At 50.6% G+C, this 23,957-nt stretch overlaps 1 protein-coding gene across 1 annotated transcript in view; it reads right to left on the bottom strand.

Moving 5' to 3' along the window:
* The window catches only part of Tbc1d8 (TBC1 domain family member 8), a 106,472-nt gene that overhangs the window by 5,497 nt on the left and 77,018 nt on the right, over window positions 1–23,957 (bottom strand). The window contains exons 6-15 of the mRNA XM_052193086.1: window positions 17,535–17,742; window positions 15,185–15,382; window positions 14,163–14,336; window positions 12,585–12,735; window positions 8,898–9,112; window positions 8,116–8,233; window positions 3,839–4,124; window positions 2,780–2,909; window positions 2,474–2,572; window positions 1,862–1,930 (exon numbers count right to left, since the gene is read on the bottom strand). Of these exons, the coding sequence (XP_052049046.1) occupies window positions 1,862–1,930; window positions 2,474–2,572; window positions 2,780–2,909; window positions 3,839–4,124; window positions 8,116–8,233; window positions 8,898–9,112; window positions 12,585–12,735; window positions 14,163–14,336; window positions 15,185–15,382; window positions 17,535–17,742 (1,648 nt within the window). The remainder of the gene's footprint in view (window positions 1–1,861; window positions 1,931–2,473; window positions 2,573–2,779; window positions 2,910–3,838; window positions 4,125–8,115; window positions 8,234–8,897; window positions 9,113–12,584; window positions 12,736–14,162; window positions 14,337–15,184; window positions 15,383–17,534; window positions 17,743–23,957) is intronic.

Below are 23,957 nucleotides of genomic sequence, written 5' to 3' on the forward strand. Positions count from 1 at the left end.
CATGCTGGTGTGCTGGGTGGTTTTAAATGTCAGCATAATCCAGAATCACCTTGGAAGAAACCTAACGGAGAATCTAGATCAAGTTGGCTTATGGTGGGCAAGTGAAAGGAGACGGGGTATCTTAATTGTTAAGTCATGTAGGAAGCCCCAGTCCATTGTGTAACATTTCCTAGATAGAGGACCCTGGACAACTTAAGAGAAAGCTAGCTGCAGCAAAGAGTCAAGGGTGCAGTTGTTCCCTGGCTCTTGATTGTGGATGTGATATGACCCACTGGTTGAGTTCTGTCTTGACCTCCCCCCAAATAATGGACTTTAGCCTGAAGTTATAAAGCTAAACAAGCCCTTCCCTCTTACATTGTGCTGTTTGGTGAGGATATTTTGTCATAGCAACAGAAATGAAATTATTAACATGGCAAGCATTCTACCACTGACTGGGCTACATCCCAAGGACACACCCCATGGTATTTATTTGTGTGTGTCTGTGCACACGTGCGCATAGTGTCAGAGAACAATTTGTGGATGTAGGTTTCTACTTCCGCCACAGGTTTCTGAGGACTGGCAAGTGTTGCCCGTCCCTTGCCTTGGTTTGATTGGGTTTTTCCACTCTGTGGCCATCCTGCTTGGTTTCAAACTCCCAACCCTCCTGCCCCAGGCTTTCGTTTGCTTGGATTATAGGCGTATAGAACTATGCTCGTCCCCCCTTAATCGAAAGAACACGGAAAGCAGTCCATGAAAGAGCAGGCTGGTGAACCCTACGCCTAGGAGAGGTGGAAGTAACTGAGGACAAGACACTGTAATTATAAATCAGGGCTACGAGACTCCCATGTAATTCTGTTCAAAGGCCAAGAGATGCGCCTAACACACAACCAGAAGACAATGTGCCTCACTATACAAACACCAAGTTCAACACTTGGGAGGCAGGTGAATATCTGAGTTCCAGGCCAGGTAGGGAAACAGGAGACCCTGTCCAAAAACCAAAACCAAAAACTCAAGGATTAAAAAGAGCTGCCTAGTTTACTATACTATTACTAGTTAAAAATAAACTGGGCTCTGCATCAGCACACATGCAGTAGGCACTGCATGTTGATAAAGTGTTAGGGTGAGATTAAATAAAAATTTTAAAACTAACTAACCGCCCAGCTAGTGGTGCATGCCTATAATACCAGTTACTTGACATATAGAAGCATCACAAGAAGCTTCCCTTGGCAAACTTAGTGAGATGCTGCTTCAGCAAAAAAAAAAAAAAAAAAAATTAAGTTCAGTGCCCTAAAAAGCCAACTAGAAGACATTATACCCCAACAACAATACTAACAGTGATGATTATGCAGCATGAGAAACAGTTGGTATCAACATGGGAAACTACACGAAACAGCTCCGGAGCAACTGCATGATACAGAAGTGTGTATAACCCAGTCCACGCTGAGGGCCAGAGCAGGGACACACCATCATTTCAGAGTAGTCACTGTCTACTGCAGACCTGGAGCCCATGCTCACTAGTGCACTGCAGAACAGTTGAGCAGCAATCCACCATGCAGCAAATGCCTCTCCCCCGATGCCCAGCTGCGTGGGTGCAGGGCCACAGAAGCCCTGTGGGCTGTCCTGGGATCACGCCATCCTGAAGCTGGACTCGGAAAACTGATGCACAGACAAGAGACACTCAACAGGTTGACAGAGCTTTAAGGTGAGGGTTTTCAAGTTAAAGCAAGTAGCTTTAACTTAAAACAAGCTAGCTCTAGCCTCTGCTACCAGAGAAAAGGCAACTATTGGCCCTTAGAAGAAGGCACAGGCCCACAGGCAGGCTGGGCCCTGTGTGCTAGGACCTGGCTCAAGGCCCAGGACCCCCTCCTCCTAGATTTACTACCTTGAATAAGTCGTAGAGTTCCTCGAGGTCTTCAGGAAGAATGGAGACTTCTGGGATAACAACGCGGAGCTTAGGGAAAGAATGAACAGTGATTGGAGTAAGGTCCAGGCCTGCACCATGCACCCCTGCACTATCAGGAAGGGTGGGACTCTCCCTCCTAGTGGGGCACATGCAGTACCCTTGTCTCAGTAGCATCAACTCCTCTCTATTGAAAAATTCAGGTTAGGAAAGGTGTTTTGTCTTCAACCTCCTTCCAGTTGGCACACTGTGCTCTGAGACAGCCTGTTCATCTCCAGTGGAGATGAAGACAGCGCAGAGAATGGCAACTTACTGCAGGCCTGAGTATTTTATAATCCCTACTCCATCTCCTATTAAACCATAAGTGTTATCCCCATTTTATGACCGTGGAAACTAAGGCTCCCAGTAGTTAGCTGCTCACAGTTTGACTCTTAAAAATTCATTGTTTCTATGTGATATTTGGCTACTAAGTTTTCAGTTCAGGGAGAGAGGAGGAGAGAGAGAGAAGCAAGCACCCCTTCCCGTGTCTTATGCCCAGCGAGGGCCTCACAGTCAGCTCTACCTGCGAGCCCAGCGGAGGTGTCCCCTGCTCACCACATTCTGCTTGGTGGTGTCCTCATGGCCTTGCAGGACCCTGATCCTGTGCTTGTAGCGCAGGCGTTCAATCTGCTCCACAGACTGGTTCCCAAATTTCTGTATAGATACAGGAACCGCCTGAGTCCACAGCTAACAGGAAGCAAGTGGCCAGAAACCCTCCTCCACGTCTATATCCCATATATATCCATATATACCCACATATATCCCATATATCCCATATATATCCATATATATCCATATATCCCAGGCACACTGTCTTCCAAGCAGGCAGGGGCCTGGGAGGATGGGACGGGGCTCCTGTACCTCATAGGAGTCCCGGATCAGATCAGCAATGTCGGTCACAGGATAGGGCTCTTGATCATCAGAGAAAAAGGCATGGTGGCTGCCAATGGGGGGCCCAGGGCTGTCTTCATTCTTAATGTGATCTAGAAACCTGAGCACACCCCACAGTTAAAGGCCACATCTACCCTCATGGGGAGATCACTGGGCACACAAAATCCCAGCACACTCTCACTCTTAACACAGTGCAGGGCAAGGCACCACATACCATGGTCACTCCAGCAGAAGCACGAAGCTTCTAAAGTCAGGCTTGTGGACCTAGACTCTGTGCATTGCTAAGCCTTGAGACTCTAGTGAACTCATCATAAACTGCCTATATGGTTTTAAGCTTCCAGCATATTCTAAAAAAGAAACTATCTCAGAGACCCAGGGTCCAGACTCAAACTGGTGTCTTTTTTTTTATTTTTTATTTATTTATTTTTTTTTTTTTTGCAGGGTGGCGAGGGTGTCCCTCCAGCTCATTGGCTGCTATACCAGTGGTTCTCAACCTTCCTAATGCTGTGGCCCTTTAATATAGTTCCTCATGTCGTGGTGACCCCAGCCAGATTATTTTGTTGCTACTTCATAACTGTTGCTACTGTTGTGAATTGTAAATACTTGATACGCAGTATACCTGATACACAACCCCAAGGGGACCAAGACCCACAAGCTGAGAGCCATTGCTCTATATGGAGTACTCGACTCTTGCATTTGGCTGCCGGTTCACGAGCCAGCATTTCTGAGGGCTGCTCGGTCCTGTTTAGCATCACGGTGATTCCATCTAAGATCCTCTTAGAAGACAAAAGTATTTAGGGTCCTGTTCTCCCTGACCTCTGATTTGGCAGAAAGAGAGAAGATGGCCTCACCTTTGTAACCCAGTGGTGGTGCCATATGGCAGACTCATTCTAGAGAGACCACAGGATGACAGGTGCCAAGGGGCAGTGTGGAACAGAAAGCTTCCACAGGTGTGGCACACACTCTGTGGCCTCCTTCTGTGGTCTTCCCGTTGCCCCCGACCCACAGGAGGCAGTAGCCAGAGCCCACCTGCTGAGGATCATCAGGGCCTGTCCATCATCTTTGCTACTGCACAGTTCCTCTGCGTTGGCTTCCAGCACAGCCAGCCCCAGCTGGAAGATGGCCTTGATCCCATCGTAGAAGAAGCAATCGACAACATTCACAGCACTCTCCAGAGGCATGATGCTGAGGAACAGAGTCAGGAACCAGGAGAGAGAGATGGACGCCAACGCCGAGAGGTCGCTCATGTGCTCCGCCAACTCTGGGAGGTGCTCCCTGATGAGCTCCTCAAACACAGACTGATCCACCTGAGCCCCTGCCGGAGAGAGCAGGGAAGACCTGCGCTGTCCTTCCCACCCAAGCCCCTGCCGTGGGGGCGTGGGCGGGGAGACTTAAGCTGTCCTTCCAGTGGGGCTAAACCTGACCTGCTCTAAATCAGTGGGAAGACCACGCTATCCTCCCAGTGCACAAGGGTGGGAGGTGGAGGGGTGGGGGAGGTGGAGGGGTGTGGGACGTGGGGGAGTGAGGGGGTGGGGCTGAAACTAAGCCTCCTCTAAGGTAATATCATGAAACAAGAATTGGAGTCCAGAAAGGAATGTGCTTAGTTCACTGACATTTGACTACAATCATTCAATGTAAAGACAGTCTTTCCAGAAATCAGTGCTTAATCAGTGGGAAAAGGGGTTCTAACCCCACCCTTACACATAGAAAAACACATAGAAAACAAACTATGGACCTAAAGGCGAATGCTCATAATTTAGAAATTCTAGAAGAAAATACAGAACTAAGAATTATCCACGATATAAAAAGTACTGCCCATCAGAAATAAAAATTCCATTCTTTCATGGGCATGGGCAGTGGTAGTGTACACCTTTAATCCAGCACTTGCTAGGCAGAGGCAGAGGGAGAGGCAGGTGGATCTCTGTAAATTCGAGGCCAGTCTAGTCTACTGGGTCCCAAGACAGCCAGAACTATCCAAACCTGTCTAAAAAACAATCCTTTCTCCGAAAGAAACCAGCAATAGCCGGGTGGTGGTGGTGCACACCTGTAATCCCAGCATTCTGGGAGACAGAGGCAGGCAGATTTCTGAGTTTGAGGCCAGCCTGATCTATAGAGTGAGTTCTAGGACAGCCAGGGCTATACAGAGAAAACCTGTCTTGAAAAAAACAAATCCAAAAACCCAAATCCAAAAAAACAAAACAAACAAAAAAAAACCAAAACAACCCCCCCCAAAAAAAAAAGAAGAAGAAGAAGAAGAAACCAGCAACACAATGCAAATATGAGCTTACCTAGAGAAAACCTTGACAGCACATTTCCCTGGCACTCCTCAAACCCAAAGCAAACCACTTCTATAACTTTGCAAGAGGCCAATAACCAGTTTCCTTTTTAAAATAATTCAAAACTTGCCATCAGATAGCAGTAAACACAGGGAAATAAGTACAAATCGATTAATTACCTGTGAGACGCAAACTGAAAGCCACAGGACAGATACCATAGATAAGGAAAAAGACAATCCCAGGAGTGAGCAAGAACAAGCTGAGCTCACACTCAAACAAAACACATAAGCGACACAGTCGCATCCACACAGTAAGACTGGTGGTGTCTTACTGCCTAACACAGTTCCCCTAGCCCTGTACCCACAATCCTCCTAGGCCAATGTGGAGAGAGGTGAATATTCCCTGAACTTTATTTCATGGGCTCAAACTGAAAGCCATCTAGTATCAGTTCAACAGGAAGCAGTCGGCATCCCACAAAGGTCGCAGCGGGATGACCCACTGTGTGGTTAGATTACCACACAGTGATGGAAGAAGGGGCGCTGCCTTTCTTTCCCTGCCTGCCCTCCCTCTTGCTGACTGGTTTCTCCCTTATCATTCCCTACTATAGCGTTCCTTCACTGGTGGCTCTAAAGACATCTGAGAACCAGAAGCTCTCCCATAGTCCTTCAGGTCCTCAGGGCAAAGTGGAGAATGTTAGACATCTGGCTTCATGTACCAAGAAACCATTGGATTCTCTGCCTCTCCACTGTGAGAAAGTCACTCCTGGGTTAGCCAGACTGTATCCTGTAAGCCAGTCTAATGGGTCCTCCTAACATACATGCACTCCATTGGTTCTATTCCCAAGAACAGTAACTAATACAGACAAGTCAACTTGGTATGAACCTAAGGCCCTACATAATGCCAGGGTGGGTGCTGGCCACAGATGGTATATGGAGGAAGCCAGACATGAAACTGGTACTTCCCATGCTTCTGGAGTAGGCCACCGTCACTGTACGCAACAGAAACCAGCTGCAGGCAGCTAAGTGACCTGTGGTGAGGGACATGCTCATGTTCTCATGTTCAGCAGACACACCCCCACCCCCCAGAGAGAGAGAGAGAGAGAGAGAGAGAGAGAGAGAGAGAGAGAGAGAATGAATCACTATAAGCTGTCTCAGAGCAACACTTAGCAACCATTGGCTTTGACAATGCTTCTTCCAGGGACACCACAACTCACTTCTTAATATTCTGCACACCTCCCACAAAACAAAGTGAAACAGGAAGTGAGCTTGCTGCCCGCCTGCCTACTCAGGCAAGGAAGAGAGCCAGGTGCCCATCAAGGGCACACACATATCCAAAATAACACCCCGCCCGCGCACACGTCCCCCACTCCATTTCTTACTGCTACAAGCTGACAGACCCTTCAGTTCTTAGAAAACAGTCTTCAAAGGCATCGACTCACCAAATTGGGCCCTACAGCCAGCCAGGCACCAAATTCTCTATCTCCCTGGTTCCTTTGTTTGTTCCTATATGGGCACCCTAATTCTTTCTTTTTAAATTATATTTATTCATGTGTGTGTGTGTGTATGTGAGAGAGAGAGAGAGAGACAGAGAGAGAGAGAGACAGAGAGAGAGAGACAGACAGAGACAGAGAGGGATGGTGGAGGGCATGCATGGAGGTAAGAGAACATGCTGAAGTCATTGCTCTCCTTCCGCCGCGTGGATCTTGGGGATGGATCACTCTCAGGACATAGTGCCTAGCGCAGTTTGTTTACCCACAGGGCTGTCTTGCCTGCCAGGCTGCCTTAATTTTATTTCTTATTTAGTTTTTCAATGCAGAGTCTCTCTGTATAACTTTGGCTGGCCTGAAACTCACTATACAGACCAGACTGGACTTAAACTTACAGAAATCCTCCTGCCTCTGCCTCCCAAGTGCTAGGATTCAAGGTGTGCACTACCACGCTCAGCTAACCTAACTGTAAAGCACTTTGATGCCTCATCTGGATTACTAAGTACCACCCCTAAGACTGTCACCCGCCTTGATGCAGCCTTCTCCACCAGCAGACTGTGGGGCACTGGACACGCACACCAAAACCACACCAGAGATGACCTTCCCAGGGCAGGCTGACTAGCTAGAGGCTCCCTAAGAACCCTGCTAAGGCCAGGATACAGGTGATTTGCGCCCAGTCTTGAGGGTCTCGTGTTAAGGCTTGGTTTCCATGTGGTATTACTTGGAGGCAGAGCCTAGTGAGAGGTGCGCGGGTTTAGAGGGACAAGACAGTTCTGCAAAGGCTGCAGGAAAAGGAGCAAGTGTGTCCCCACCTCTCTCTGCTCCCCGGTTGGAAATGTGACCGCATGCGCCAACGTGCACTTCTACCACAGAGCTCTCGCCTGGACTTCTCTCTGCAGGTGCTGGGCCCTTCAGCCTTCCAAACCGAGCCAATCACCTGTCTCTTAAGTGACCAGCACCAAGTAACAAAGTGCGGACCAACGTAAACCCAAAGAACGCTTTGTCACCGTCCCCTGTGAGGTCGCCTCTGGCCTGGAAAGCCCAGCACCTGCACCTGCCTCTCCTTTCCAGGCCGCAGCACCTATGCCGTCAGGAGTGTTTACATGGAGGGGTTCCTCCGACCTGGGCACTCCCCCTTCCTCTTGTAGATCAGCTATTTACCTCAACCTGCTGGTTTTCCAATCCAAACGCCCTAAGTGTTCCATGGCGTTACCTGGTTTTACTTTGTTGGTACAACAAGAGGATTTCCCTGAGTTGAACGCTGTATGGGTGTGTGTGTGTGTGTGTGTGTGTGTGTGTCTGTGTCTGTGTGTCTGTGTGTGTGTCTCTGTGTGGGTGCATGCACATGCAGACTCGCTGAGGAGAGCAGAGATGAGTTATGACCAGAGCTAACAACGACTCCTCCCCAAGCTCAGGCTCCACTCTCCAGATACAGAGGGGGAGAGGGAAAAGGAGTGGGAGTGGGAGGAGGAGAAGAAGGACTGGGAGGGGGAGGAGAGAGGGAGGAAGAGGAGGAGGAGGAGAAGGGGGAGGAAGCAGCTTACCGATCACCCGATGGTTGAAGTAATCAGGCAGCATCCGCTCACACACAGCAACCAGCAGCCAGAAGGCTTCCTCCTCTTTGGCGTACAGCAGCAACACAGAGGTCAGGATGTTCATGGACTACATGGAGGGCCACAAAGGGACCGTTAGTGATGCACCGGGGTAGAGTTTCCCTAAGCATAATGACAGCAGAAGTGGAGTGCTCTTGAGGTGAATAGTTGGTCTACATGGGGGTTAGCTTCGAGATGGCATCGAGCTTGGTCATGCAACTATTTTCTGTGCACTCGGAGAGCAGAGACACATATGCATACATAGACCACCCACTGGTTCTGTTGATTACCAGAAAATTAAAGCTTGTATTTGCAAATGTCAGGGCTTCTGACCCTATGTCCTGCTGGGCTGTTGTTTGAATCCCTGGATTATGTGGTGCCTGCAGGCTGTGTCTCCCACTTGGAACTGCTCAAAGACCTCTTTCTCCACTTGCAATTCCAACAGGAAAGTGACTGCCCCAAATCACCCTTTCCTTCCTGAGCACACTGCCACGTTAACCCTAGGATTGCTGCACAGGTCTCGATGCTAATTAGCCCACTCACTCAGTGTGCATGGCGCCTGCCCATCCTGACATCCGCCCCCACCCCAAGCACCCTTCCCAGATGATTGGCCTGTTTGACTGGACAGCAGTTTGGAATATCGATTCGGGGAAGGATGCTTGTGCGGACAGCTGGCTGGGTGACCACTGCACACACAGAACACAAGCCTCATGGCTCTGTGCGTGCCACTTCACCTGGCAGTATCCAATCTTGGGGTTCCGGTGGGCATACGCTGTCAGCACCCGCCTCAAGGCAGCAATGCCAGTTTCATTCTGGAAGGCGGGGTGCTCAGGCAGAGAGCGGTGCAGGTCCCTCTCTATCTCCTCTGTCACCAGGCAGCAGCGTCCCAGCGACTGCTCCACCAGATTCCCATAGTACCCAGGGTGTGAGGCCAGGTCCGTCACAGCATCTGAGGAATGGAGAGCAATGTTTCAAAAGAATGTGACTCTCACGATGATGTCACGACAGGTGAGGGATGCATCAGTAAATGCCACAGCACATTCTGAGGCCTTGCTCCCGCCAGGCAGACTGACCCAAGAATAGCAACAAGGAAGAAAGTAGCATTTCTAAGAACAATGCTACCCAGAAAGGCGAACGTTTCATTCCACAGACCAGGCAGAGTGTAACTCTAACAAAGCACTCATACAGAACAGGGAAGTCCCTGGATCCAATCCCCACACCTGAAGCAGTAGAGTTAATCTGCTTTCAAAAGCTGCACTGCCCAGATATGCACAAGTCCACATACAACTGTCCTGTGTTAACACAACAAGAAATCGCCGTGTATCTCTGTGCAAAGAACACAATCTAGATTAAGGCTCGCAGAGCACTGGCAGGCAGCCCACGGCAGCCCACGGCAGCCGGCATCGACAACCCAGAGCACGCTAGCCACCACACCAGAGCCAGGGCCCAGGCTTCAATCAGGCAGCTGCTGAGAGACAAATGGCTGGTGGGTGTCAGGAATTTGCCTGCTCAGAGACATGCCTCAGAACACATAAGGTGGCCTCTGAGGGCACAGAATTAGATACCTTTCTAACAAAGGTCAGGCAAGGTTTACATTCTAAATAGATAGAGTACAAACAGCACTGGGCCTCAACTCCCCTCGGCAGCGAGCAGCTGCAATCCCACCAGCACAGTGGCGATCACAGTCATGAGACGTTTCTCTCGCGTAGAGAGCTGGTGGCTGACAGTTGCTTGAACACTATGGTTAGCTTCCTGCCAGCAGAGCAAACACTAGCACCAGCAGACAGTCCCTCGTGAGCCGATGGCCCTATCCATCCCTGGATCCCATGTGAAACTAAACAGCCCTGCACAAAAACTTTCAAAGGTGGAGCCGCCATGATGGGCGTCTCACAGGCAGCTGCTGAAGGCACGTGTGGAGAAATTTTAATGCAGAACATGGCTGCTCTGGTAAGAGATCACATCCAAGGACCTTCTAGGTCTGTGTGACCGGCTGGAATACAGACGTGCCTTTAGTCCCAGCTAACAGAGGCAAGCAAATCTCTAAATTCAAGGCCAGCCTGAGATAGAACAAGTTTCAGGGACAGAAAAGCTTAGGTCGAGACCTTTGATCTTAGCACACACCTTTAATCCCAAACAATGCAGGTAAAGCTATTTTATAAAAGGAAGCACCATTGCAGGGCAGTGGTGGCGCACTCCTGTAATCCCAGCACCTGGGAGGCAGAGGCAGGCGGATTTCTGAGTTCGAGGCCAGCCTGATCTACAGAGTGAGTTCCAGGACAGCCAGGGCTACACAGAGAAACCCTGTCTCAAAAAGGAAAAAAAAAAGCACCCATGTTTGAAAGTGCGAGGCAAAGTGATGAAACAGAGATTTGACAGAATAGGATCTGCCGAGCTCTCGGGAGAACAGAGAGGACAGTGAGGCCACATAAGAGAGAGAGGAGCAGGAGGAGGAGCAGGAGGAGGAGCAGGAAGAGCAGGAGGAGGAGCAGGAGGAGCAGGAGGAGGAGTTTTAGCAGGACAGTGGTACAGAGGCAGGTGAAGAGACACCAAGCTAGACACAAGTAGACAGAGTGAGCCAGAGAATGAGCCACCAGCAGACTAAAACAGGTGGCCAAAGTTAGTCTGAGGCCAAGCAGAGCCGTTCAGGAGAAGCTCAGTGAAGGCAGACTGAATCAGTGTGGAGAGGAGTTAGAGCCAGGACAGCGAGCTAACCAGCCAAGCAGAGTTTAGAAGAGCTAGAAACGGGTGGGCTTATTCAGTAGCAAGTCTCAGCAGCTGAAATTAATCTAGGCCTAGATGAAATTGTACAGAGGCTAGAAGCTTCAGGACTAGGGCTAGGTTAGCAGGAGGCAGGACACCACAGAGAGACAATTAGGGCTGGAGAGATGGCTCAGCGGTTAAGAGCTCTTCTGAAGGTCCTGAGTTCAAATCCCAGCAACTACATGGTGGCTTACAACCATTAGAAATGAGTTCTGATGCCCTCTTCTAATGTGTCTGAGGAACAACTATAGTGTACTTACATACAATAAATAAATTTTTTTAAAAAGTTACTATTACACCCTTGGGGAGGAGGGGGTGCCTGCAGAGTCACAGGCCACACAATAGGAGGAGGAGCTTGAAGGAACATGGCCAAGGCTGGCCTAGGCTAGGACTGCACAGTCACTGCAAGACATAAGGTGAACGGGACATAAGGTGAACAGGACATAAGGTGAACGGGACATAAGGTGATCGGGACATAAGGTGAACGGGACATAAGGTGAACGGGACATAAGGTGATCGGGACATAAGGTGAACGGGACATAAGGTGATCGGGACATAAGGTGAACGGGACATAAGGTGAACGGGACATAAGGTGAACGGGACATAAGGTGAACGGGACATAAGGTGAACGGGACATAAGGTGAACAGGACATAAGGTGATCGGGACATAAGGTGAACAGGACATAAGGTGATCAGGACATAAGGTGAACGAGACATAAGGTGAACAGGACATAAGGTGAACAGGACATAAGGTGAACGGGACATAAGATGAATGGGCAAGAGTCTTGGACAGGAAAGGGACAGAACCATATGGATGCAAGAAGAAGAAATGAGATAATGGGGAAGGGTGTCACTCGCAAGGACGGCGTGAGGAAAGTCCAGGAAGGGTCTGGTGTTGGCCTGAGTGTAGTGGCTCCGATGAGAATGGCCCCCAGAGGCTCACTATTTGAATAATCTTTTTTTTTTTTAAAATATGACTACATTGTAACTGTCTTCAGACACTCCAGAAGAGGGCATCAGATCCCATTACAGATGGTTGTGAGCCACCATGTGGTTGCTGGGATTTGAACTCAGGACCTCTGGAAGAGCAGTCAGTGCTCTTAACCGCGGAGCCATCTCTCCAGCCCCCTGGTGGCAGCCCAGGCTGCCTCGACCATACTATACATCTGAGGCTAGCCTTTAACTTCTGCTCCTCCTGCCCCTGCTTCCCAAGCTGGGATCACAGGCGTATGTCTCAGCACTAGGTGCAGGCGTACACTTTTGCTTACTTTATCTTTCGTGAGTGAGTGAATGCGTAAGACTGGTCCTGTTGCATACCACAGCTTGGCAGGGAACTTTCAATCCTATGCCAGCCTCTCCAGCACTGAGATTACATGCACACGCCACCACATCTAACTCATGACGCCACCGATGACGGAGAAGGTCACTGCTCTGGACCACATGCTTCCTAAGGGGCCCCACAGCTAACCGGTGCACGGAAGCTAACGGAGCCCCACAGATAACGGGGGCCCCCACAGATAACAGGGGCCCCTCAGCTAACCGGCACACCAGGGGCTCCCGACTCCGTCCTGGCAGTTTACAGAAACTGCTGCTTACAGGAAGGCCATCCCAGCATCTATTCCAAAGATTGTGAATGAAAGCTTGAACACACCAAAACCTACCTGAGAAAAGCAGCCACAGCCTTCCACGTAAAGACTCGGGGATCCCCATGGCCACCAGCTTGCGGATCTTTTCGGTGCGGAACATGCACACGGTCCTGCCGTACTCTACAAAGTGGTCATTCCACAGACTGATTTTTATCTGCTCCCGGGACTGGAAATGGAGATATTTGTTAAGGTGACAAGAAGCCTGTCTATAATCAAAACCGGTGTAAATTCTGTCTCTGCTCATCAGGGACCAAGAGGGAGAGCAGTGATACTGCTCACACGCAAACTCGTGCGAGCCGCTGCTGGCATGAAGGGTCCAGGACAAACAACACAGGACCCGGAGCCCAGCGCAGCCACTGCGCGAACACAGTGCGCAGTTGAACACGTCCCCGAGTACAGAAGCAGCTCAGACTGCAGGGAGAGACAGGTGCGATGCCTCTTTGGGGCACTGGCACAAAGCCAACTGCTCAAGCACCCTCCACTCCAAGGACAGCAGTGTTTAAAAGGCATCCGCATGCTCCGAGCTTCGGGACAGAAAGGGGGAAAACGGAAACCTGGGAAAAAATATTTTCAATTGTTAAAAAAATTTTATTTTCTATAAGAGTCTTTGCCTCCACGCCTCCTGTGCATGCCTGGTCCCCACAGAGGTCGGAAGAGGTGTGGATCCCCTGGAACTGGAGTTAGGGGAAGACGTGGACCACCAGGGGCTCCCTGCAGAGGACACAAGTGCGTTGAACCTCTGAACCATCTCTCCAATGCGCATCCTCATTATCAGAAACAAGGGGGACATATATTTCTCTAAAAGTCCTTTAAAACTGTCCTGTTAGGTATATTTTGGGCCCTTTATAAGATATTAACAACTATTGTAATAATTACTGTCCAATAATGTGAGTAACACAGCCTAGCTTTTTTGGTCATTTGAAGAAGGAATGGTAGTGTGCAGAGCAAGTAAGAAGACCCGGTTTGGATTTAAAAGGCTGTTGGCTTGGAAGCAGCAGTCTGCTTAACAGTGCTGGGGGGCACACCGGGGCGGGGCCTGGGGCAGCAGTGTGGGCGGGGCCACACCAGGGTGGGGCCTGTGGCAGCAGTGTAGCTCCCGGCCTACCAGTCAGGGACCTGGGTCTAGTCTATTCACCAACTAGGAACCCCTACCTCCCTATTGAAATTAAGTAGCAACAGGGCCTGGGGAAATGGGTCAGGGGTAAGGAGGGCCTGCAGTGCAAGCATGGAGATTTGAGTTTGAATCTCCAGCACCCAGGTGAAAACCCAGTAATTTCAGTGTTGGGGTCCAGGGGTGGACAGAGACAGGTGGCTCCCAGTCTGACTGTGTTCAGTGAGGGGCAAAGAAAAACATGTGTGAAAGGCACACACTGAAGGCCTGGCTAGCAAAAGACTCATTGTACACCCGGAAACCTACGGGGCAGCGCTGTCCTGGGCAGGCCGCACTGCGAGGAGAGCTGGCTCCCACTGACCTCTGCTTGGTGCCTAGGACAAAGGAGGGAAGAGGAGCGACGGGTACTCAGAGCACGCCGGCCACTAGGCCACTAGGCCACGCCACTCCCCAGACCTGCCCCTTAGGGGCATCTCACTCACCAGGCGGGAGTCAGGACTCTGGCTGCCAGACTGCTGGAAGACAGCAGTCAGGGGCTCGGGGTGTGGCAGGGGGCTCTTCTCCTTCTCTCTCTCTTCGCCACCTTGAGAAGACACCATCTCAAGATCCCCAAACTTGTCGGTGCAGATGCTTGTTGAGTAAAACACGGGTGACGCCTGTAAGAGAGGAGGCACAGACAGCACTGTGTGTCAGTTACAAGTAACAGCGCGGGGTCCCAACCAAGCGTGCATCCACTGTCTATCTAGAACCCGCGGTTATTGTCAGGTACGTGTGGCAGCGATGGGATCCCGGGGCAAGCTGGCTAGGGAGAGCAGCCATATCGGCACACTCTGAGTTCGATGGAGAGAGCCTGCCTTGATGAACAGGAAGAATGATCAGGATGATTCCTACATCCACTACATACATGCATATGCACATATGTCCACATATATGCATACATATGTGTTCATCACACACGAATGGAAGTTTAAACATTAAAAGAAGTTTCCTAATGGAAGTCACAGCTAATGATGTCCCAGCCAACCCAAGTACATTCTTGTATCTGTCTAGTCTTAGGATGACACACATTCTCTCTCTCTCTCTCTCTCTCTCTCTCTCTCTCTCTCTCTCTCTCTTAACTGATTACAGCCACCCGGAGCATCAGCCCAGCAACCCTGAAAAGGAGATACCTGCTTCAAGGTATATGACAAGTGACCCCATGAGGGGAGAGGCATTGCTCCTCTGACCTTGGGGGTGGGGAGTGTGCCACATCTTCTCCAACCCAGGAAGTATGTGGCAGTGGCTAGTCAACCCTCAAGATGCAGGTGATCCCCCATGGGCCCTTCTACTCCAGGCAGCCCCAGCTTAGAACCAGAGCTATCAGAAGTGACATCACACTAATGCAGGGCCCAGCCATCTCCAGTACATTTTCCTTGCACCCGTCCTTCCAAGCACTCCCTTTGGAGACCAGAGCCATCTCCAGAGGTTACAAGAAGAGGGAAGGCCTCCCTGTCAAGGCTCCTACCATGTCATCGTCACTTGGTGAGGTCTCATAATGCACAGGGTGGTTGGCATGGACCTGCTTCAGTCTCAGCAGCAGGCCCTCCATCAAGTTCTCTCTGTCCCTGAGCTCAATGAACTGGAAGGCCATCTTGCTGCGGATGCTCACGATGATGGGGTTGGGCAGCAGGCTCGTGTCTTCCATCTTCTCAATGCTCACTACCTGGAACAGAGACAACACACAAAGTACAAAACAGGAGCCTGGCGGGTATGTGATCACCTCAGACACATCGAGAAAGGGTATTGTGCAAAGGCAGGGAAGTGGGCTGGGCAGCGTTACCTGTCAGTGCCACAAGGGGGCAGCAGCCCAAGGCTCTGTACACAGGTTGAGTGGCTAAGCAGATTATAAAGTAGCCATCAGCCTCCAAAAAATCCTCTAACCCACACTGTATCATAGATGAAGCCTGAGGACGCTGTGCTACCTGGAATAAACGACTCATAAAAAAAGATGAATTCCAGGGCTGGAAAGGTGGCTCAGCAGCCAGGAGCACATTCTGCTTTTACAGAGAGCCTGGTGCAGTTCCCAGTGCTGCCTGCACCAGGTGGTCCAGTTCCCAGTGCTGCCTGTACCAGGTGGTGCAGTTCCCAGTGCTGCCTGCACCAGGTGGTCCAGTTCCCAGTGCTGCCTGCACCAGGTGGTCCAGTTCCCAGTGCTGCCTGCACCAGGTGGTCCACGACTCCTGTAACTTCAGCTCTAGGGTGGCCAACTCTGTCTCCTGGCCTCCAGAGGCAACTGCACTCACACGTGTGTGCATGCACACACACTTAAAAACAAAACAACGTATGATTCCATTCTTACTCCAGCTACCTTGAGGAGTCAAATTCATAAGGGGAAGGGCTTTAGTCTCTAAGTTGAACAGTCTCAAGCTGGGAAGATGGACATCCTGGAGAGGACAGTGGAGATGGTTATGGAGCAGCAGAAAATGCTTGGCGCCACTGAAATATACACCTAACAATGGCTAAGAGGATAAATTACGTTATATGTGTTAAGGATTTCTCTTTTCTTTTTGAAGACAGGATTTTGCTTTGGAGCTCTGGCTGGTCTGGAACTCAAGTTGGCCTTGAATTCATAGAAATCTGCCTGCCCCTGCCTCCCAAAGAGCTGGGACCGCACCTGACTTGGCTTTCTTGGTTGACTGTTTATAAAATGAGCATATCAACTGCAGGATAACAACATGGAGATCAGAGTCACTGGGGTGAGGGAGGTGAGCCTTCTAAGTAATTATGCCCAGGACGGGAACACAAGCAGCCGCACTCCAGCGGTCCTCATGGGTTGGGGTCTTGGTGCTAAGGTGCCTGAAACCAAAGGACTGAGGTGTCCACATCCGGGCAGAAGCTCGTGTTGTCTCGGACCTCCAGAATTATGAAAACTTACAGTAAGATACTTTACATTTTTAAGCTGAAGTTCTAGGAGTGTACCTAAGCCAAGGAAATTGCCATTTGGTTTCTACAGGTGACACATTTTATAGGTTGCTTCTCTCTTGGGGGGAGCTCTTGGGAGAGCTCCTTCCTGGGGGGGGGTGTGAAAGGCAGAGCTCCTTCCTGGGGAGGGGGTGAAGGGCAGAGCTCCTGGGGGGGGTGTGAAGGGCAGAGCTCCTTCCTGGGGGGGGGTAAAGGGCAGAGCTCCTTCCTGGGGGCCCAGCACACTCTTTAATGGCGGCTTCACCAATGAAGAGGAGGCTGGAATGCCCTCTTCACCCAGCCCTTCTAGGCAAATTCCAGGGCCACTGAAGCACCACCAGAAGAGCACCAGCCACCCAGGAATGAGCAACTCAGGTCCTGCTCCTCAGAAAGCCAGAAGGACATCTTTAATATAAAGATGTGGACGCACTTCCTCTGCCCTGTCACAGCAGCACAGAGGCTGAGGCTTGGATATGATTTCCACGTGACCCCAGGGGCTCACTAGTGAGAAGCCTGGTCCCTGTGAAGCTGTGGTAAGAGGAGATGGGGTAATTAGAGGTGGCCTAGCTGGTGTGGCTGGGCCACTGGGAACATTTCCCTCAGAAAGGGCTAATACAGTTCTCAGGAGACCTCAGTCAGTTGTCAGAAAGTAGGTCGCTGGGAATAGCAACAGGACTGATCTTTGCTCTGTTTTACCATGTGATATCTCCAGCCACTGTGTCACCATTGTTCATAAGGCCTTGACCAGATCTAAGCCCAAACAAAACAGAGCACCGTTCTCTTGTGAGCTAAACCTCTTCTCTTTAGAAGTCTATCTGGCCTTGAGTGTTTTGTTTGAACAACATAAAACAGACTCAAGCACTTGGCAAATGGCAAAGGGTTCTGCGGGAGAGCCTGCGAGACATTAGGCCTACCTCTCTCAGTGGAAGCACAACGTTACAGCAGCCATCCTCTCTGCTGGCAAAGCAGATGTAGCTGTCAGAGGAGAAGATCCGCCCGGCCGTGTGGCAGCGACTGAAGGGCGTCCAGAGAGAGCAGTCTGCCACCACGTGCAGCCTCTCCTTCCTCGGCAGCCTGAAGAAAGCCCGGAAGAACTCGTTCTGCGCTCTGGCCTCCAGGTCCCTGGGAGCGACGGGGAGAGAGGGAATAAACATACGAGCTCACAGAGCGATAGCTCGACGCCCACGGGCCCGGCAGGACAGCAGGGGTGTGCAGACTGGCTGCATTTCCCAGAGACTGTCAGCCTCCGGGGCCCCAAGTTCACAACCAACCCTTGAAGCAAGCAGAGCATACTGAGTCCACCCAGAAATAACCGCATGAGCTCATGAATCGGGGTGTCCATTCCTGGGGCTGGACAGAAGGCCCTGAGCTAAGAGGAAGAGGCTGCTCTTCCAGCACCCCCCATAGAGTCTCACACTTGTCTATAATTCTAGTTCCAGGGAGGATCCAATGGCCTCTCATGGTTCCTGCAAGCACAAAGCACATACATGGTACACAGACACACACATGCAGGCAAAGCACCCACACACACACATCTTTAAAGGAATAAGCATGCCTGGCTGGTTGGGTTTGACCACAAAATGGCATAAAAATGTAAATATCAAAAAGTCAGGTCACTCTTAAGTGTGGTGGTTTGAATAGGTTTGGCCCCATAGACTCGTGAGTTTGAATACTTGGCCCATAGCGAGTGGCACTACTAGGAGGTGTGGTCTTGTTGGAGTAGGTGTGGCCTTGCTGGAGGAAGTGTGTCACTGTTAGGGTGGGTTTTTTTAAAGATTTATTTTATTTATTTATATGAGTACACCACTGCTCTCTTCAGACACCCCAGAAAAGGGTGTCAGATCCCATTACAGATGGTTGTGAGCCACCATGTGGTTGCTGGGAATTGAACGAACTCAGGACCTCTGGAAGAGCAGTCAGTGCTCTTAACCACTGAGCCATCTCTCCAGCCTGATAGTGGGTTGTAAGGTCTCAGAAGCTCGAGATGAGCTATGCCCAGTGTGGACATGGTCTCCTTTTGCTCCTGAGGATCAAGATGCAGAACTCTCAGCTCCTTCTCCTGCACCATGTCTGCCTGCATGCTGCCGTGTTTCCCATCGTGATGATAATGGACTGAATCTGTAATCCAGCCCCAATGAAAAGTTTTCCTTTATACAAGTTGCTGTGATTATGGTGTCTGTTCACAGCAGTAACACCCTAAGACACTGAGTGTTGCCCTGGCTGTAGGGAATCGCAGGCTTCCCACACTTCTGCTGGGCATGTAAAATGATGTGCTTTGTGTAGTAAACCAGTCTCCCTGCTTAAGGGAGACTCACCATTTACACAGACATTCTTCTCCTGAGGATCCACACACAGGAGACATGTAAGCCCGCTAACAAGTTAACGCTGTTAACGCTAATGACCCAGATATCCATCAACTGATGAATGGCTAAAATGTGGCATGTCCCTTTAATTGGATGGAAACTACTCAGCCACAAGACAGGAGGAAGGTACCGGTATACATGGAGATGCGATGCGGATGAAGCTTGACTATGCTGAGGACAGGGCAAGGCCAGAGACCGCAGCCCGAGTCCATCCGCTGACAAAGGCATTATTCCAGCACAGCTAAGACAACAGGATCCTGTGCAGTAAAAAGCCAGCTCCATGGGAGGTCGTCTTAGGCAGGGTGTACTTGGCCACTCCCTTCTCAGATGAAAGGTTGGGGGTAAACCCCAAACTCAAGTGACTTAAGTGACACTAAGAAGGACTGACTTTTGTGGGTGAGATTTAGTAAGAAGCCCTGATGCCACAGACAGACAGACAGACAGACAGCAATGTGGTGGGGCTTTAAAGACAGTGAAGGCCAACACGGCTGAGTAAAGGACCCTTCTTTTTTTTTTTAAGATTCATTTATTGTTATATGTAAGTACACTGTAGCTGTATTTCAGACACACCAGAAGAGGGCATCAGATCTCATTACAGATGGTTGTGAGGCCACCATGTGGTTGCTGGGATTTGAACTCAGGACCTTCAGAAGAGCAGTCAGTGCTCTTAACCGCTGAGCCATCTCTCCAGCTCCCTCTTTTTTTGTTTTTTAAGATTCATATATTATTAAGTACACTGTAGCTGTCTTCAGACACACCAGAAGAGGGCATCAGATCTCATTACAGATGGTTGTGAGCCACCATGTGGTTCCTGGGATTTGAACTCAGGACCTTCAGAAGAGCAGTTGGTGCTCTTAACCTCTGAGCCATCTCTCCAGCCCGGCCCTTCTTTCCTTAGAGGAGGTGGAGATGTGCTGTAGCTCATGGCCACAGCACTGCCTGACATGTAGGCTATGTCTGATTCCTGGCTGGGAAGGAGGGGCCCTGTTAGCCTGAGGCTTGTGTGCACACCAGCTGTGGCAGTAAGGAGAGCTAAAATCTAGACCTTAATGGCAGGGCCACCATGGGAACTCCCAATTCTTTCTTCTACAGAAAGGCCAGCACATAGCAGTCATGAGCGAATACTTGGGATACAACAGCCAGCTCAGGCCAGCAGCCTCCAAAGAAGCGCCTGTGAGGGTGGACAACGCCCAAGTAGTAGTAGACTCAAACCAGAAGGTTCTAGATCTAGACTCCATGCACACCTTTATTAAAGGTAGGTTCCATTCCTAAGGCTTCAGGAACTTAGAAACTTAATCCCAAAAATTCAGAGGCAAAGAATTTATTACTTTCCCCACAAATCCAGAATTTAGTCCAGACTAGATGTTCCTCCTAGATCAGACAGATGTGCCAAAACCAGATTTTTCTCTCCCTCTCTTCTCCCAGCCACCCTCTGGCACGCTTTACGGAAGGGCCGCATCTGGGCTGGCAGGCCGACTCTCAACCCTTCTGCTCACCCAGGCCGCCGCACAGGATGCAGCTGTGTACCAGCCTCAGGCTCGGGCTGCGTGACAGGCTGGGCCGGGCTGGCTTCTTCCTTACCTCCGCTGTCAAGCCCTCTAGCCATATCTGATATAGGACACCTGACCTAACTTGACTTGTTCCATCCTGGTTCCGGAAGGCCAAAGTGGGTCCCATGTCTCAACAGGGCACTCCTATGTATGTATCTGGGGAGTCCAAGGATTGGCAACATAGGAACTGGGCTCCAAGGGCAGAAGCTGTCTTTCCTCAGTGCCCCATCCACATGGAAGAGTTCCTTCTCAAATCTGTGTTCACTCAGAACATAACCAGAATTGTCAAGGCCACAGCTTGGGCACCTGTGGACCAAAAAGCTAAGTTCAACCTCCCACAGTAACATGCCAATTACAGGAACAAGCAGTAGTGTTTGAATAGTGTGATGGGTTGTGTGTGCTTGGCCCAGAGAGTGGACTATTAGAAGGTGAGGCCTTGTTAGAGTAAGAGCATCACTGTGGGCGAGCATGGGCTATAAGACCCTCGCCCTAGCTGCCTGGAAGTCAGTCCTCCACTAGCAGCCTTCAGATGAAGATGTAGAACTCTCAGCTCCTCCTGCACCATGCCTGCCTGGACGCTGCCATGCTCCTGCCTTGATGACAATGGACTGAACCTCTGAACCTGTAAGCCAGCCCCATTTAAACGCTGTCCTTTGTAAGACTTGCTTGGTCATGGTGTCTGTTCACAGCAATGAAACCCTAGCTAAGACACAGGGATGATGAAAAGCAGATTATTCAACACGTCCACACTGCAAAGAAGAACAGATAAAGAGGTCTGGTGCTCCTCAGAGTCTTAGCATGAGAGGGAGGCCTGGAGCAGGTAGGAATGGCCTCACTGACCCTCCTCAGTTCCAGGCCAGATGACTATTCCTACTCCAAAGAGCAGGTGTGACTGCCCTCCCTGTGGTTGGGGCCTTCTGTCTTGTGAGGGACTGTTCCCGGGCTCCAAGGTTAGAACACCACCTAATCCCTATACCTTCAACCCAAGTTCAGACAAAAGAGAAGACTCAGATCGGGCTCCCCCAGCATCTACTCAGCCGTGGGTCCAGGTGAGGAGTTGACCCGCTTCAGCAAAAGCGGCTTCTGAGGAAACCACCCACACTGGCTCTAAAGAGAGCAGGGCCTGGCCACGCTGCTCGGGAGACGCCCCTTGGAGCAGCCCAGAGTCTGTGGAGGTAGGAAGGTGAGTTTACATCACTGTGCTTAAGAGGTCGAAAAGACAAATATGGCACTAACCCAGTGGTTCTCAACCTGAGAGTTGTGACCCCCAGGGAGATGCTAGATGACACTGTCACACTGGTCCACAGAGACCACCGTCAGAAAAACACAGAGATTGTGTTATGATTCAGAACGGTAGCAAAGTTATAGTTATGAAGTAGCAATGAAAATAATGTTATGGTTGAGGGTCACCACAACATGATGGGTCACATCACACTGCTTTAGGAAGGTCGAGAACCTCTGCTCTAGCCTGTGAGCCCCACTTGCTCGAGGACAGACAGCTCCCCGGAATGCTGGAGCTGTTCATGTGAGATAAGACGGATGTTTTCACCTCCGTAAGTAAACAAGCCTGGTTGCACCAGTTGTAGAGGATGCATGTTTGATCACATGTGTGTGTAAGCACAGAGGTTTGATCACATGTGTAAGCACAGCCGGATGTATGCTTGCCCCTGATTGCATGCATGTGGGAAGTGCTTAGCTTTGTGGGTTTGCCTTTATAAGCTCCCAACACTAATGTAAACTGGATACAAGTGCTAGGAATCCTCGGAACAGACCTGGCCAGTTATTTAATAAAGCTTGCTTCAAATTTGGCTCAGAATTTGTGGTACTGTTCTTAGTCTTGCCCAGTGGGGCTGGCAAGTTCCCAGCATAGGGCTTGCACAGATCCAGCCCTGGGAAGTGGATGCTCTGACAGGGCCAAGGGAGGAGAGCAGGAAAGTGGACTTGCTCAGAAGGATGAGGCCAAAGAGATCTGTAGAGACAGAAGGGCAGAGGCGGGGGCTGGCCACTGAGGACACACAGCCTAGCAACTACTGGGAGGAAAGTAATTCTCACTCCCAACATAGCTGAAGCCCAGCAGTGCACCTGCCAGAGGCCGGAGCGGCTCACGGCCTCTCCAAGCTCCCGTCCTCAGGCTATCTGACCACACCCTAGCTCTGGGATAAACACTTTTTGTTTGGGAATTTCAGGATCAGCTTATTCCATTACCCCCACTGCCTATCCTCCCTCCCCCCCCCACCACCACCACAGCCACCAGGGCCATACCCTACCTCCAGAGCTCTGCTGAGGATGTGGGGGTCAGGTCCTCTGGGCACTGGGCAGGCTGGGCCATCCCACACCCCCCTCAAGTAGAGCGGAAGGACCATAGGACCGAGGTGACTAACAGGTAAACAGATACTCTGTAACCCAGGCCTTTGACCCTACAGGTCACCACTGGAAAGCACTGGTCTGGGAAGGGAAGTGAGCACGGATCACGGGGAGAGTTGGGGGGTGTTTCAGCTTGTCTGGCGTGGAGCTGGGAAGGCTGTTTTCCTAAACTTTAAAATCTGCTTGGAGGCAGGGTGCCAAGGAGCTTGAGTCATTACCTGTTTACACCCACAGGCCTGGTCTCCATGGCAATAGCTCCTGATGGGAACCAGCCCTGGGGCAGGCAACTAGACCTTTCTCTTGGAGGGAAAGTTCCTAACCAGGTACTTGCCAGGTGGGCATGCTGTGGGAGACCAGAACTTGTGTGGATCCTGGGTCCAGCCCTGGGCACCAATGGTCCAGCCTTCAACACTCACCTGCTGGCCATCCCAACATTCCTGTCCCCCCTTTTTGTTTCCTTCTACTGGTGCCCAGGTAGAACTCTGGGTTGGGCAAGGAGGAGGACTTGGAGATACTTCCCGAGTCCTGGTCGTGAATGCCCACTGTCAACGCTGACACTTCTAACAAGGCTCTCTCCATCTTACACGGTCCAGGGTCACAGCCAGAGAAAGTGCTGTCCTGTGTCTCCCCACCCTACCTCGCCACAGTAACCCCTGCAGGCAGCCTCAGAGGCTCGTCTCCTAGGACACTCTAGATTCTGTCCAATAGTCAGCGCCAGGAAGGCAGGCAGCACAGTGCAGCCGCGCTGGATTCCTTTGCATCCCTCAGGCTTGCAGTGAGTAGGAGTGGACAAACCAGAGCAGGACTTTACCTGGACGCTGGCAAGAACTGGTTATCTAATGGCCTACAACGTGCCCAGACCATGCTCCCAGGGCTCTGTCAGCGTGGCTCTGCCTTCTAAATGCATTTGTTTGTTTAATGTATAGGAGGAGTACATTGTAACTTCAGACACCCCAGAAGTGGGATCAGATCCAGTACAGATGGTTGTGAGCCACTATGTGGCTGCTGGGAATTGAACTTGGGACCTCTGGAAGAGCAGTCAGTGCTCTTAGCGTCTGCT

Source organism: Apodemus sylvaticus, chromosome 9 (assembly GCF_947179515.1).
Source record: "Apodemus sylvaticus chromosome 9, mApoSyl1.1, whole genome shotgun sequence".
Classification (NCBI taxonomy): Eukaryota; Metazoa; Chordata; class Mammalia; order Rodentia; family Muridae; genus Apodemus; species Apodemus sylvaticus.